The 17388-nt window shown below is 43.2% G+C and overlaps 1 protein-coding gene across 4 annotated transcripts in view; it reads right to left on the reverse strand.

Moving 5' to 3' along the window:
* Window positions 1–17388, reverse strand: part of SEPTIN11 (septin 11) — a 445529-nt gene that overhangs the window by 40002 nt on the left and 388139 nt on the right. For all 4 annotated transcript variants that reach the window (XM_065914205.1, XM_065914204.1, XM_065914206.1 and 1 more), the window contains exon 2: window positions 7010–7124. In XM_065914205.1, the coding sequence (XP_065770277.1) occupies window positions 7010–7124 (115 nt within the window). The remainder of the gene's footprint in view (window positions 1–7009; window positions 7125–17388) is intronic.

The following is a 17388-nucleotide window of genomic DNA, read 5'->3' on the forward strand; positions in this document are numbered from 1 at the left end:
TTTTGAATTGAGCTAAGGGAAAGCCTACTTGGCATAGGTTCCAACTCAAACCCAACAACTGCAACAATATTTCCAGACAATTAATGACTAACAGCAACTCTGCAACATCTCAGAACCCCTGGCTCCCATAAAAAGTAACTGAAAAGTGGTCACAGTGATCACTTATACTGGAGACTTGCCACTTTGGTAGATTTTTCTGAGTCTGTTGTTTATTCTGGGATAAGTTCACCTGCCCAAACAGTTGTTAGAGTGATGAGAGATTTACTCTTGAAGGTCTGTCTGGAGCTTCTGATTCTCCTGCTCCTGCCAGTGCTGGGGAGCTGGACACCCAAGGCACAGTGGAAAGCAGGTCCGCCTCTTCCCTTGTGTTCTCAGGCTTACATAAATCTCAAGCTCTAAGCTGCTGCTGCTGCTGCTAAGTCGCTTCAGTCATGTCTGACTCTGCGCGACCCCATAGACGGCAGCCCACCAGGCTCCCCCATCCCTGGGATTCTCCAGGCAAGAACACTGGAGTGGGTTGCCATTTCCTTCTCCAATCAAGCTCTAAGCTGGACACTGTTTAAAAGCTCTAAACTGGACACTGTTTAAAAAGAAAATGAAGGAAAACAAAAAGAGCACAGAGCAATGTATTATTAATTAGAAGGTAATTAATTGTAAACTGAGCAAATAGTTGATCAGTGATGCAGCATTTTTACTCTGACTGCCAAAACTGGCTACTTGGATAATTATTATTATACCTACTCAAATAGCTGTGAATGAAGGTCTGTCTGTCTCCTCTAAACAGTCGAGGTTTTATTCTTGGATGGAGCCAGATAATCAGAGAGTTATGTTGTGTTATTTTAACTCCTCATAGAATCCCGTTTGATGAAGCACGCTTTGGCTAATACCACCAGGGACTTGGAAGACCTGCATGTGACCCTCAGCATCACATGGCTCAATGATCCCCAAGTGGGGGAAGCTCAGGAACCCAGGTTTAAATGGAGGGACAGCCACATATGTCTTTTCTGAAAATTTACAAGAGATTTTTTTCCAGGTAAACTGTGTTTCATCTGAGCAACTCTTTTGTTTTTACTTTATAGTTCCTATAAGTCTGTCCTCATTAAACGTTTAACTTGTGTTTGGCACAAAATATGTGTTGAACAAATAACCATTGACTGAATAGGACCCCCAAGCTCTGACCACACTGGCTAAGAGGTTCCTGAGAGAATCAACTGCTACAGGCAGATCTGACGGCTTTGAGCTCTGACTCCAACCTTCACTTTGTTTTCGGGGGTTAATTTTATCTTTATTCATTTATTTATTCACTCCACCCTTACACCACTTACAGCCTTTCCTGGAAAAGCAAGCTGGGATAAAAATGTTTAAGATCTGATTGCAAAATTCCACAGCTAATGATGACCCTGTTGCCTTAGCTAAAATGATCTTAAACTCGTCAGCTTGCTATTTCTCTTCTGCCATTCCCTCAAAACGATCAGTGAAATTTTTTAAAAAAATTCTACTCTCAAAATGTGTTATTAATTTATTTTGACCCTACTATTGAAGTGGTTGCTCTTCAAAAGCCGGGATGTCTCAGTATTTTATCCCTCTGTGTGGATGCACAAAGAACCACAAACAGCAGGATCAATGGTGTAGCTTGTCACAGAGCTGGTGTCATTCTGGAAACAGAATGACAACGATCAATAAATCTTGAATTGTGAAAAAAGGCTGGATACTAATTTAGAAATGTAGTGTGGATAAGAAAGCAAAGTTTATTTAATAACGCCATTTGCAGCAGCATGGATGGACACACACAGTGTCATACTGGGTGAAGTCAGACAGAGGAGAAATAGTGTATGACATCCCTTATATGTGGAATCTAAAAAGAAATGATACAAATGAACTTAGTTACAAATCAGAAAGAGACTCACAGTCTTAGAAAACCAACCTATGGTTGCGGGAGGGTGGGGGGAAGGGGTAGTTAGGGAGTTTGGGAAGGTCATGTACACACTGCTATATTCAAAACAGATAACCAGCAAGGCTGTACCCTTTGTATGGCACATGGAGCTCTACTCAATGTTACCTGCCAGCCTAGATGGGAGGGGTGTTGGACGAGAATGGATACAGGTATATGTACCGCTGAGTCCCTTTGCTGTTCACCTACCACAATGGTTAATTGGCTATACCCCAATACAAAATAAAAATTTTAAGAAACAAAGACTTTATGGAAACTGAAGTATAGCTTGAGGGATGAACTGGTGTGTTACAGGCAAGATGGAGGGTAAGGGAACTATGAACCCTTGGCTGTCTGATACCCGATTTAGCATCAAGAATTCTCTTCCAGACTTCGGTGGTTGAGAATCTGCCGGCCAATGCAGGGGACATGGGTTTGATCCTTGGTCAGGAAGAGTCCACGAAGCGCATTTGCAGCAACTACTGAGCCCACACACCCTAGAGGCTGTGCTCCACAACTAAAGAAGCCACCACAATGAGCAGCCCCCACTCTCCACAACTAGAGAAACCCACGAAGAGCTAGTGCAGGAAAAAAAAAAAAAATTCTCTTCCCAGTTAAGTGAACACTACTCTCCTGCTCTCCATTACATTTCTCTCCAGGACTGAGAGAAGATAGGCTCTAACAGAATTTAATTCAGTGCCTCTAAAACTAAACCAAGTGCACACCAGGATTAATTTCTGTCCTGGTTTGTTTCCTCTCTCCTTGCAACCTGTAGGCTCTGCCACAAAACAAACTTACCATTCTAAGACCTTTAAGAAAAACATCAGCTTCCTCACTAGGATCATAACTCTTTTTTTTTTTTCAGTCTTTAATTTCCTTCCATATCTTTCACCCAAAATAATGATGCTCTAAACACCATGGGTGCACAGGCCATGTAAAACACATAAATGCACAGTAGGAAGACAAGGAGAAGAGAAACTAGCATGGATACTCAAGTTAAATACGACACCCACTTCTCTAAGTGGCTGTCAAAACATTTGGATCAACTAGAATGCTTTTCGTAGACTCTTACTTTAAAAATGGAGCATTAATTGACACTGAGAACTGTTTTCTTCTACAGATATTTTGCTGTAAAGTATGTCTGAAGGGATTTGATGTGTCTTATCCTCTGAGGATAAGTACATTTAACTTAATGCTGACACCCCCTGTTTCGCAAAGAACTAATGCTCGTTCCAACCAAAGGGCTCCAAAGTGCTGTGCCAAAGAACCTGGATTGCTAGATATACGGGCAGAGAAGGAGGGGAAGGACTTACCATGAAGTAAAAAAAAGGAAAATGCGAAAAACAGAACGGCATGATCTCATTTGTATAAAACCAAAGCAAAACAGCGCTTATACAATCACGAGAGACCTGTTTACATCTGCCCAGTGTCTCTCCCGCGCTGAGACTCCCTTCTGCCCACGTCTCCCCTCCTAGGGGACCCTCGTGTGGTGCAGGGTAGATAAGCCCCATCTCCCACCCCGGGTGGGTGGATGACTCAGGCCTGGTGGACCAGACAATCCCGTGACTACTGAAGCAGCCGTGTCAGGGATGGCTTCTTCTTCCCTCTGGGGTTGCTGAGCTGGCGACACAGCTGGCAGCCACACCACCTCAGTGACGAAAAAGCCCAAACACAGTAAAAGCCGCGCAGAAGCGAGCAGGATTGGAAACCGGAGATGGAGCCCTGGAAATGCTCTTTGAATTCCTAGACCAGGCTGTTCTTAATTACGCAACTCGGTATAGGACCTTTGCAGTGTGTTCTGGGGTTGAGGAAGAGCCTTAACTCAGTTTGAACTAGATTTCTGAAATTCTCTGTGGAAAATTTCCTAATCCAAGACCAGTCAGAGAGAGGCGCAACACTGCTGGCTTTGAGGATGGAGGAAAGGGTCCAAGCGTCAAGGAATGTGGGCAGCCTCTAGCAGAAGGGAAAAAAGGAAGTGTCTTCACCCCTTGAGTTCCAGAAAGGAGAACCGCCTTGAAGAGGCCTTGATTTCAGCCCTGCGAGACACATGTTGGCCTTCAACAAAACTGACATGCTCAACGCTCTGTGGTGACCTAAATGGGAAGGAACTCCAAGAAAAACTGGATACGTGTATACCTGTGGCTGATTCACTTTGGGGTACAGTAGAAACTAATAACATTGTAAAGTAACTATACTCCAATAAAAATTAATTTTTAAATATTAACTAATGAAAAAGCTGTAAAATAATAACTGGTGTTGTTTTCAGCCTCTGAAAATAACTTCCAAGTATAGAAAGTTTCTAGAAGGATTCTACAGTTTTATCTCCGTGGAATGAAAATGAGGGTGGGAGGGGAAAAGTAGGGATATTTTATAAATTTTTAACTAGAAATATGCATTATATTAGGGCATCCCTTGTGGCTCAGATGGTAAAGAGTCCACCTGCAATGCAGGAGGCCCAGGTTCAATCCCTGGTGGGGAAGATCTCCTGGAGGAGGGCATGGTAACCCACTCCAGTATTTTTGCCTGGAGAATCCCATGGACAGAGAAGCCTGGTGGGCTACAGTCCAAGGAGTCTCATAGAGTTGGACACAACTGAGTGACTAACACACACACATGCATTATAATGGACTTCCAAGATGGTGCTAGTGGTAAAGAACCCGCCTGTCAATGCAGAAGACATAAAAGATGTGGGTTCGATTCCTGGGTTGGGAAGATCCTCTGGAGGAGGACATGGCAACCCACTCCAGTATTCTTGCCTGGAGAATCCCATGGACAGAGAAGCCTGGCAGGCTACAGTCCATGGGGTCTCAAAGAGTCAGACACGACTGAAGCAATTTAGCACTCATAATATTAAGTAAATGAAAAACTAATTTTAAACGTGGTTAAGAAAAAAAATAATAAAAATAAATAAATAAATAAACGTGGTTAAGAATGGAGTCCAAGGGGTCTCAAAAAGAGTCTGACACAACTTAGTGACTAAACAACAACCAAGAATGGAACCAGAGTAAACACCTAAGAGTCTCAGGAATCATCACCCACCCAGGAGAATCAGAATACCAGCTGCTTTCCAAAGGCAACAGCACAGCATGGATGTCACCTGTGCGGAATTCCAACAAGTATCATTAACTGCACTAGTAACACAATGGTGAGCCAATGAGCTACCACTTGCACACCACACCCCAGGTCAAACCAGATCCCCCCAGTCTGGTTCCGCTGGAAACTGATTTTGAAGGCAGGGCTGGGGGAGACAGACAAGAGAAGCCAGAATAGTAATTGGCCTACAATTTAGCATACTTTTCAATAGAAAAATCAACAAATTGCCAACAAATCACTATGCTAATGAAGAATCGCTCTGCTCAGCAATGAGCATTTAGCAGAAGAGAAAAGACAACTCATTTATGCCACTCTGTAGAGCAAGCTGCCATTCCAGGGGGTCCCCTGCTGAATTTTAATGTGGGGAAAACAGAAAAAAGGAGAGCTGGCGGCTCTGCTCGTGTTCCCCTCCGGTGCTGGAGACAGAACGCCACACAGCGAGCTGGCTGGTGGGCAGGTTGGCGGGTGGCTTTCAATGCCCATGCAGATGCCACATTCAACATGCTCCTCTCAAAGATTTTCAGAAAGGAAAATATCTACCCCTTCCTCTCAACAACTGACTTCCATTGAACACTACACCTTTCTCTGCTAAATTCGCTTCATTTTACTTAGGCAAGAGAAGTAAGTCAGGTATATTCTGCCAAGCTTATAGGGAGAAGACATACAGAATATATATTGGCTACGGGCAGAATTCTTTTTAGTTTGTCTTGAAGTTTATGCCCAGAGGACAACAGCCATGAAACAGTGTAGTCTGAGCCACTTCACTGCTGGACAGTCTGGTCCTCCATCAAGAGTGACAGGGAGGCTGAAGGAAAGGCCATGATCTATTTCAGGGACACGTCTGCTTCCAAACTACAGGAGAGTCCTGTTTCTATTCTCCTCTTTTTCTCCACCTTCTTTCCTACCTTCTTCCTCTTGGTTTAAAAAAGATACGGCTAAAGAAGAAAGATACCGAGACCAGAGCATAGGCCAATACATCACATTTAAAGGCTATGAATAAAACATACTGGAGATGCAAACACGTAAGTCAGATCCCTTTGGCCTTTTCCCATTTATCTACCAGGAATAAACGGAGATCAATTTCAGATTCCAATTGAAAGACTAAAGGTTAATTCAATAATTCAGGTGGAGAATTTATTTCAAGTATAAAATAGGATTTAAGATTGTCTTTTACTCTAAAAGCAAAATTTTCAAGTATTCTCAGTTTATCAAAGTGGTTAAAGTAACTGCAGATTTTACTTGCTGTAGGCAGAAGCATATCTTTTTAAAGATTTCAATGGAGATTACTACTGCACCATATTCAGAAACCCTGGAAACAAATTTTTTAAATGCTTTTGAATGATCTTCCTGTGTCTGTGTATCTCAGTTCCTTCTTTCAACTTCCTACAGTCTAGTTATGGGCTTCCCAGGAGGCTCAGTGGTAAAGAATCTGCCTGCCAATGCAGGAGACACAAGAGATGTGCATTCAGTCTCTGGGTCGGGAAGATCTCCTGGAGAAGAAAATGACAATCCACTCCAGTATTCTTGCCTGGAAAATTCCATGGACAGAGGAGCCAAGTGGGTTACAGTCCATGGGGGTGTAAAAAGTTGGACATGATTGAGTACTCATTGTCTAGTTAGGGTCTAAGTCCCTCCTCTATGAAAAAAATTAAAATAAGTGATTCAACAGCAATATTAAACTGATCATTGCCTATGTGACATAAATAAAGATGATAATTTGAGTAACACCACAAAACTTACAAAGCATTTTATCTAAATATGTCTTTATCTTTGGGTTGGCCAAAAAGTTTGTTCAGGATGAACTTCTTGGCCAACCTAAGAACTGTGCGACATACATGGAATGGAGATATTATTGTCTTGCCTTACAGATAATGAGAGAGTAAAAATATCATTCCCCTTATTTCCCGAAACATGCCCCTCTGACAGTCACCTGCCGACACCCAAGAGTCAGACTCGTTGCTCAGCAGCAAGCGATGAGTCACTTACCAACACACAGGATGTTGAAACAGAATCCTTGAGAAGTCGATTTGTTGACCAGCTGGTCGGGGAGACTGTCAAATCCAACATGGCCAGAAAGGGATAAGTTTCGAAGCTCTTCATTCTGGAATGGCAGAGGGGAAACGTTGGAGAACCCATGACGACATCACCTGGGTCCCCCTCCCTCTCCCGTCCTCTCTTCTGGGAACACGGGGAAAACGGCGACCCCTCTGCATCCACCCCCTCCCTGGCTTCTACACAACTGAAGCGACCAACTCTAGAGCCAGGCTCCTTCCACAAAATCACACCGACTCCCAAAGTACACCATCTCCCTCCCAGGCAGCTCAAGTATGGTTACTGGTGCACCACTTCAGGGGAAATACGCTTTCCAGAGGTGGCTGATACCGACATGCTCTCAGTGACACTAAAACTCCAGCCCTTTTGACAGCCTCAAGCACTCAAGAAAACTTTTCAACCCAGAGGGAAAAAATTAAGGACTCTCTTCTAGACACAGAAGTGGAGGATGCATTCCCGTTACTATGCAGAAATTCTGTAACCACCATATTGAACTTATTGAAAATGGTGCAACACAGGGCTTGGTTCCTTCTCTAGCATGAACTGGACAGGCTTTGTGGGGCCTTCTTGCTCTCTCCAACAGGCTCTGCAGTCCCCACGCCTGCTCAAGAGTCTACTGAAAGAGAATGGGGCTAGGGTAGTTATCTTATTTTAAAAGCTGGATGACTTAGGCTGTATTATTATATGGTGCTAACTTCTTCCACAATGCTGAATGCATTCTGTAGACATTGGAGATCATTTGTAAAACCCTTTCTTCCCAGGAAAACAGAGGCTACCTATGGCCCTTCAAATAAGAACCACAGTTACAGTATGGGATTCCAGAAACTAGTTATTAAAAGTCTTCCTGGTGTCTGGCTACGTTGCCAATGAGTTTTATCCTCAAGATACTGAATTGGAGGTAAGAAAATGAACCTCAGAGTTCCATTTTTAAATAAAGAAGCAAAAGCCTTGCACAGAATCAACTGGTTCATAGTTTTTAAAAGACGGGCCTTCGTTATCCTCCTATATGTGTTAGATAATAATAAGAGTGATGTCTTTGAATACTCAAAGGCTGAAACTCCATTTCCAAATCACTTCAATTACTAAAGAGACGGAGAAACGTGACTCCCTAAATGTTGGGATTTTAGTGCAATGTCTTTATGGACAAAATGATGTCTGAGGGCCTTGCTAGCGCTAAAATTCTGATTCTGTGAAGTAAGGTTGGAAAACACCACCACTCCCCCTGAATACCATGGCGGCAGCTGCAGGTTTGAGGTCACTGGTGCAGAGAACAGATGCCGAGGCTATGAATAGCCTCCTTGAGACCTGCCAACAGTGAACATGAGACTCAAGAGTGGGCTCTTATCCTTGAGCAGGACGGCCTGGCCGATAGCGCACCCAACAGCTTGGGGAGCGGCCCCCGGTGGCAGCGGCTCCGGGGCTGGCCAGGCCTCCCAGCACCGCCTCGAGGCCCCAGGGCTACCACCTGCCCTTTCCTCTTCAGATACCTCAGAGGTTCAGGCAGCAGGTATTTTTAGGGTGTTTACCACATCCGCCAAGACTGAAGGAGGAGATGTGAAATGAGTCTGGGTTATATTTAGCACTCTTTCCACCACAGCTGTGCAGAGGCTGCCGGTAGCCGGCGAGGAGACACCATCACACCGGCCTCTCTCCCGACGCGCCCGGCCTTCAGCAGGAAAGGAGAACAGGCGAGGAAGAGCTACCGCCCGAAGCCCCTCTCCTTTTCTGCCACAATAATTCTCTTAATTTCTGGGGTGGGGGAGGAAAGGGGTTTATTGCTCTGGATTCTGGACGGTTGTTGGGTTTTTAGATTCAGATATTCACCCAGGAGCCAATCCGGGGAAAGAATCAGAGTTAGTAATTATAGCTCTCATCCCAGAACCCAGTCCTCAGCAGCTCATATTCTCACCATTTCCAAAACACGAGAAACCACCCACACACCCACTGAGTATTTTTATACCCACTGAAAACCACATACGAAATGAAAGGTTATAAAAGAGTTTGGTCTTAAGATTTTTTTTTTACTTTGAAGAATTTATGTCTTCAACATCTCTGTCTTCTTTGTCATATAAAATATGTAAATTTTATAATGCCACTTCAAAAGTCCATTAGAGGACTGCCCAGCATTAAAGGAATCCTGAGGGCTGTTGCCCAGCGGTGGGTGATGGGGCAGTGGGAAATGGGAGGCTCCTCCTTTGGTTCACGAACAGGCTTTCACACTAAAATCACTGCAGGATATGTGAGGGGAGTCTATTTAACTCACACAGAGCAGGTGAAATGAATTCCTGCACTCTGCACCTCACAGTATCATGCCTGTAGCCTTATGCCTTAGCTGTCTCGACCCAAAGAATGTGTGTGGGACTCGAGTCTAGATATGATCGCGGGGAACCTCAGATATTCTCCTGTCTTTACTGCTATCATATGTTAGCAACGACTCTCAGAATTTTCTCTCTGGTACTGAGCTCTGTCTGCATTCTAGTTCTGAATTTCTAACCCAGGGCCAGTTCTCCCAGGTTGTCCTACTTATACCTTAAATTGTTCACCGAACTTGAAATCATCTTCCTTGATTGCAAACCCACTCCTGCTCCAGGGTTTCCTACTTCTCTTAATGGCACTAATTTGTGCTTGAGACCCACACGTCTCATTCATTTCAAAGTGTTATTAATGCTGCGCCCTCCTTGTATTTATTCTCACTAATTCAGCAGCCTTCCAACCAGATCCCACTCCCTCTAATCCTCCCTCCCTCACTCTACTTGGCTGCCAAAGGGATCTTGGTACTCAAAGGCCCTCAATCCAAACTTCTTACTCTGCCTTCTCAGGAGCTTCTGTAGGCTGATATCAAATCTCTATTCCTGTCAAATCTCCCACTCTTCCCAGAGGAGGACCTTCCACAGCAGTTAAATAGAATTACTTACAGTTCCTGGGAGAGCCCCCGGTTTCTCCTCATCAGACTTTATTCATATTATGATATTTCCTCTATCTGGGAGGATCTTATAGCCTCCAACACATCCCAACCTTCCAGATCCCATAGAAATTTTATTTCCAATCTTGTCTTTACTGGGCTTCCCTGGTGGCTCAATCGGTAAAGAATCTGCCTGCAATGCAGGAGACCTAGGTTTGATCCCTGGGTCAGGAAGATCCCTTGGGGAAGGGAATGGCTACCCACTCCAGTATTCTTGCCTGGAGAATTCCATGGATACAGGAGCCTGGTGGGCTACAGTCCATGGGATCAAAAAGAGTCAGACGTGACTGAGTGACTAACACACACCCTTGTCTTGACTATGAAATCTCAAGATGAATTTCAGTAAACACTCCCTTTATCAATAAAAGTAAAAATGATGCCTGGATAAAGGTGGTTCGAGCTATCTGGCATTCTACCACCATATAATGGCTAGCATTTATTGATCAAGGTTCCAGAAAAGCTTTAAACATGAATGAACTAGAGAATTTAACAGTTCTATGAGGTAGTTAACTACTGTTACTCAATCTCAACTGCCAGATGAGAAAACAGAGTCCCACAGAGTTTAGTAATTTGCCCAAGGTCATACAGTCAATAAGGTGAGAAGCTGAAATGTGGACCCAGGAGGTCAGATTCCAGAGTCACTGTTGTTCCTAGGTAGTTCCTAGGTAGACAATACAATGATTTTAGCCACTATTGAAAGCCAATACATTAAACTAGAAAGAAAAAAAAGTTCTCTAAAATAATTCTCTGGCAACCATAAGAGGTGGAAGTTGAAAATTAGAATTGGCAAAGTAGCTCTTAAGTGTATTTTCATGGGTCCTGGCAATGCTGAGACTTTGATTTTTGCATCTACGGCACATGAAGCCAATAATAAAAGGCTTATTTTGGACCATTTTTGAGATGCAAGTGCCAACTTGGAGCCACCAAGCAAGTAACTATAAGACCTTAATTGATTCAGTCCTCCATTTGCTAATCTACCCAGGGAGGGGCTGAACTTGGATGATTTCTAGGCCCAATCCATCCTGAAGTGAGTTATGACTAAATTCTATAGTGTAAAATAACCAGTCTTTAACATGACAACCTCATTTTTTTCTCTTCCCAGATCTCTTCACAGTGTTTCAAAAAAAAAAAAAAAAAAAAAAAACACTGCTCAAAGCACTAAGGGGACAGAAATACATAACTTTTGTTATTCATTGACAAATGCTCTTCCTGCCCTTCAGAGGCTTACTGTGTAGCAGCAGAGATAGGACACAAGTAGTCTTAAGGATGAGAGAGAGAAATAGTGTGGGATGACAAAGGAGGAGTGGGAGCTTTTGGCAAGGGAAATTCAGGGGATATCTTTCAGGAAGGCTGGAGTTCTCCAAACCTACCAGGAAAATAAAAGTCCAGCTTGCAGAAGCCTGCCACATAAACACTATCTTCTGCCCAAAGGGTTACTTTATTAGGAATGTGGGTACTCTTGAAGATTACAGTCAACAAGTTTTGCAGAAGATGTCTAGCTGACTTCATTATGGAAATAATTATAAAACAAATTACATAAGAATGTGCACCAACACCTACATTCTGAGAGCTGCTTTAAAATATGTTCCACATTTCCAAATCTTGCTTAGTCAAAAATTGGATGGCACAAAGCTTGGAGTCAGATAGCCATGGGTTTGAATCCCTACCCGTTTTAGTCCCCGTTCCTCCATCAGTAAAAATGGTCCACTTGGCAAGGTGGCTGGAAGCAACTAAGGGAATGGTACATATGGGAGTGCCAGCATTTAATAGGTCTTCAGGAAACCTGGGTTTCCTTTCCCCAAATTAGGTGGGACAAAGAGGAGCTCTCCTATCGCTGCTGGGCCCCCAAAGAGTCAGAGACGACTTAGCAACGTTCACGTCACACTTCATGCTGGGAGACTCAGCAGATGGGCAAAGCCCTCGGACTACCCAGGGAGGAAGAATCACTAAGGATGAACAAAGAGGGGGATACAAGAACGTGGAAGAAAGAATGGGACTCTAGCATGAAGAAAACCCACCCTAAATAGGATGCTCATTTACAAATCTGCGGGAAAAGCCACAGAATTCCATTCCTGTTTGCAAGCATCAACCTCCTCCAGGGCTGGAAACCATTAAGGATTCCTCAGCTTCACTCTTCTTTCTATTTTAGCCCAGCCCACAGCCTCTTGAAATTAACAAACTGGCTGTGCCCAGATGGATTCTATTCACCATATTCAAACTGAAGGGTTAACCCAAAGTTACTGGGTGCCTTTTAAAACCAAAGGCTTCCATAGATGTGGTTAGCAGGTAGTCTACATCTGCTGATCTTAATCAGCCAGTGGGAGTAGGTGAGCATGTTACCAAGGTGATATGTTGTATCTGTTTTCATGTTTGTTGAAAACAATTAGACTTCATTTTCAGGGTTTTTATGTTTTGGGGGTTTTTTTTGCCTTTAAAGACAGAAATTACAATTGAAGTTTAGAAAGATTCTGCCTATTTTTTTTAATTTAAGAGATAAAACTTTATTATGTATTAGACAGCTGGAAATTACATTCTTCGCAAAGCCTCATTTTATGGAGAATGAATTATAGTGATCCAAGTCAATCTGTAAAATGAGATTTAATCAAATGGCCTCTAAACAATGCCTTTGGTTTGCTAATTCTAAGATTTCTTGAGTTTGGAAATCAGAGATGCATAAATCTAAATCTGTCCTTTTGCCTGAGGAAAGGCCAACACAGGGCAAAAACTTCTTGGTAGTATATCTTCCCTTGTCAGATCTAAGATGGCTCAAGTTTTACATGACCCTTTAAAAAGGGAGTTTCTGTCAGTTACTCTGGTTAACTCCAAACATAACAGAAATCTGTGTGTGTATCCCAGTGTTTTCCACATATATTTTTCATTTTCGCTTGCTTAACTATGGACCCACTCCCTATAACTGTCCTGCTTAAAAACTACCTTTTTCTTCAGTTGTATCTGCAGTCTCCCAGAAATTTTTCGAAAAGTAGATTTATAGCCTCAAGACAAAACACAGAAAAGTCTTCTATGTAAGTTAATCATCTGTCTTCATGAAGAGAAGCAAATCTTTTTTTCATGTTTTCATTCATGCAACAAATATTTATTGAATACTAGCACGTGCTAGATACTGCAATAAATGCTAAGGTGATGACGGTGAGAAAACAGAGCACTGGTAACTCATGGAACACATGGGACAGACAGCAGTGTTAATCAAATAGTCACAGGGACTTCCCTGTGGTCCAGTGGTTAAGACTGTGCACTTCCAATGCTGGGGGCACAGGTTCGATCCCTGCTCAGGGAAATAAGATCCCGAGCTTTGCAGCTCGGCTATTAAAAATCAAAAACAGTCACAAATGTATACTCATAAGCTACTGAAACTACAGGAAGCAATGCAACCTTCCAACTCACATGATTAACTAGCTATCCATCCAGTGAATCCACCAGCTTCTAGGATATAAAAACATGTATCTGGTCTGCAGTACTTTTCAATATTAATTTAGTAGACAACTCCTAAGGTCAGTTGACTTGCAAGTCTTATGTATTCAGAAGAATACAAAGAGTCATTTTGCCCAGCATTGCTTGATGGGAGGAGATAGAAACAATGAAGACTCGAGTCTTAAGAAAATGAATGTCCAATTTTAAATAGAGCTGAGATGGAACCATGGGGCATACTCCCTTTACTCTGTCTTTTCCCATAAAGAAGATGCTCACTCAGAGGAGAGGTACATATTATATTAGAGTCTTTTTTTTTTTCCCGGGCTCTGTTTTAGTATAGATCCCACCCAGCTGGAAACAGTCAGGGCTTCCTTGGTGGCTCAGTGGTAAAGAATCTGCCTGCCAATGTAGTGGACATGGGTTCGATCCCTGGTCTGGGAAGATCCCACATACCGTGGAGCAACCAAGCCCTGTGTCACAGCTATTGAGCCTGCGCTCTAGAGGCCAGATGCTGCAACTACTGAAGCCCACTCGCCTGGAGCTTCTCGTGCTCTGCAACAAGAGAAGCCAGCACAATGAGAAACCCATGCATTACTGCTCTCTGCAACCAGAGAAAAGCCCATGCAGCAATGAAGACCCAGTACAGCCAAAAATTTAAAAAATAATAAATAAAATTATTAAAAAAAAAAAAAAAATCTTGACTGAGCACCAGCCACCTCCCAGTATTTGGAGAAATCCTGGCCTCACAAACTGCCCAAGAAGTAGGTTCTACCCAAGTGCCTGACTGTTTATTTTTGTAAATACATACATTTATCTAAATACATTCTAGAGAGCATTCAACTGGTTTCATATTCTCTTGTAAAGACAGGAAAGTTAGTGGGAAGATGGGAAACGCCCTTAGTTCTCATGCAAAAAAGGAAAACACTGGAATGCAAAGTATCAACCCAAACCACAACTATGAAGCCTGCGCTGGGCTGTTTTGAGGGCTAGGCATGGCTAGGGTCACTTCCATAATATGAAATAATATAAAACATCTGAAGCATCTCATTACCAACGGGGATCGCGTTCTTTAAGGATGACTTGGACAACATTTGCTACTCCGCTTGTCATCTATACTATAAAATCCCAAAACCAGAGCCAAGAAAGCCCCCAAGGAAATTGTCTCACACTAGCAGCAGAAGAGACAGCCAGGAAGAAGAGCGGACTGTTGAGAGGAAAACCATATGAGGAAAGAACTTGAGTGCATCCAGCAAGAAGTTGTTACTGAGAAAAAAGGCATCCAGGGGCCAGTACCCAAGTCACAGAGCCAGGGACGTCAGCTCCAACTACCAACCCAGGACCCACCCTTGAAAGAAAACAAATAACCAGAAAAGATCTTGATTAATATTGAGTAACTGCCCCAATATCAAGTACAGTCTCTAAGCAACTGTCTCCAAAAGACTCCCAGCGGAAGGACAAATTTTGCTTTTCCAAATCCTTACAAAACTAATGCAGTGGAAGGGTTTTCTTTGAGGATTTCAGGATTATAGGGAAATTTTACTGCTATGTTTCTGTAATATTAGAATTATTATTTTTAAAAACCCTCACATTTTTATAGCAGAAAATAAACATTAGTAAGATTTTAAAAATCAGGAAATGTTAGTAACAATAATAAAAATTTTTTCAAAGGGGCTAAGACTACAATTTTATTGCAGCTAATAGGTGGGCGGTAAGAAAAAATATGAGTATTTATTTTTTCTAATAACAGAACCAAGTCACATAGAAAGCAACGAAGAGTAAGCAAAAAAAAATCAGAATAAGACAGTAGAAGGTACTTGATACATGAAGTCGGGAGGCTTGGGGCAACTCTCCATTGTTTATCTGGGTGACCTGGGGTAAGTCATTTAACTTCTCAGCTTCAGTTTTGCCAATTTTTAAAAAAACTGAAATATAGCTAACTCACAATGTTGTGTTAGCTAAAGGTATACAGCGCAGTCGCTCCAATTATACACATACACAAACACGCACACACAGACATATATATATTCTTTTCCGGATTCTTTTCCATGAGGGATTACTATAAGACATTGAGCATAATGAAGGAAATGGCTTCAACTCTCTCCAGTATTTCTTGCCAGGGAAGTTCCAAGGACAGAGGAGCCTGGCGGGCTACAGTCCATGGAAGCACAAAAGAGGTGGACACAGCTCAGAAACTAAACCACTCCCTGCGCTACACAATAGGTCCTTGTTGCTAATTCTACACGCAGTAGTGTGTATCTACTAATCCCAAGCTTCTCATTTATCCCTCCTGGCCCTCTGGTAACCGTCCGTTTGTTCTCTATGTCCTGAGTCTATTTCTGTTTTGCAAATGAGCTCCTTTGTCTCACTTCTTCAGATCCCACACACGTGATATTATGTCTTTCTCTGTCATATATCTTCACTTACTTCACTCAGTATGACAATCTCTAGGTCTACCCATGGTGTTGCAAAGGGCATTATTTCCTTCCTTGTTATGGCTGAATAATATTCTATTGCATACATATGCCACATCTTCCTCATCCATTCCTCTGCTGACGGACACTTAGGTTGCTTCCATGCCCTGGCTATTGTAAACAGTGCTGCCAGGAACACTGTGGAGCATGCATCTTTCTGAACTATGCTTTTATCCAGATATATGCCCAGGAGTTGGACTGCAGGATCATATGGTACGTCTATTTTTAGCTTCTTAAGGAACCTCCACACTGTTCTCCATAGTGGCTATGCCAATTCTGTCAAGTCGAAAATAAACTAGCTCACCAAGCTGTTGCAAGAATTAATTAACATAATTCTCTATCCTCAGCTCTTTTGACACACTTTTCTTGGATGATCTCATCCCTGCCCACGATGTTAGTGACCAACCAGAGGCTAACAACTCCCTAGTCACAGCCTGCAGCCCTGCCTCCTTCCTGGGCATCCACAGTCCAGGTACTTCAAAGCCAACATCAAAAGTGGAATGTACCTTACCCCCCATTCTCAATTCACATCTGTCCTTCCTCTCATTTTCTTGGCAACCTCATCTACTCCAAGGTAATTAGAGGCCTCTAGGATAACATCAATTCGTGTGCATATTATTAAAACCTACATAAATGTATAGGCCTCCACCCCCTTGCAGAAGAAAAAGTCTACTTTTAATCGTCTTAAACCCTCCACTGTCCTCCGAATCAAACAGTGAAGACTTCGGGAAGCTGTCAGTGTCAGGTTGGATTTTCTCCTCTGCGTCTAGATGTAATAACCACCCATCGCCCTTTTTTGGCTGAACCTCTCACACCCAGCACTCTTCACTGACAAGAGTGCATCCATTCTACCAGCTTATTTCTATTTCTGAGCCTGGAAATCCAGGACTCAGATAGCCCTTTTTTCCTAACATCACCCCTGTTAGACCTCACCCAGATTTGTATCCAGTGTGATGTCTCGCGGAAATTGTATTTTCCGACCTCCTCTTTCTTAGATGAGGAGGCAGGTCCAGTGCAACACACGGGTCCAGGTGGAGGGGCAGAGGGGCAGGAACACCCACCGCCTGGCCCACCCCACCACCCTCCATGAGGCTTAGAATGCACACGACTGCTGAGCAAAGCCTGAGGACACACAGCCCTCGTCTTCCTCCACCCAGGCCTCTGTTCCTCTCTGTCTTCTCTACATCCTCCTCTCAAAGACAACAGTCCCTGCCCACACTTCCTCCAACATCTCGCTGCTTTCTCTGTGATGAACGGTCTCACTTTTGTCCCATTAGATATCAGATCTCTCACCTTAACAACTGGGACATACACTGCTTGAAAGCAGACCCCAGAAATGGATATGTGAAGTCAACAAAGCCCCCAGCTGCTGCCCACAGCCCTGGGTCCTGGGGAGGTGGGGGGAAGGGCAGCAGGAGGGGGTGGGGGGCTGGCTTATTAGTAAAACAGCC

Source organism: Muntiacus reevesi, chromosome 22 (genome assembly GCF_963930625.1).
Source record: "Muntiacus reevesi chromosome 22, mMunRee1.1, whole genome shotgun sequence".
In the NCBI taxonomy this organism is placed as follows: domain Eukaryota; kingdom Metazoa; phylum Chordata; class Mammalia; order Artiodactyla; family Cervidae; genus Muntiacus; species Muntiacus reevesi.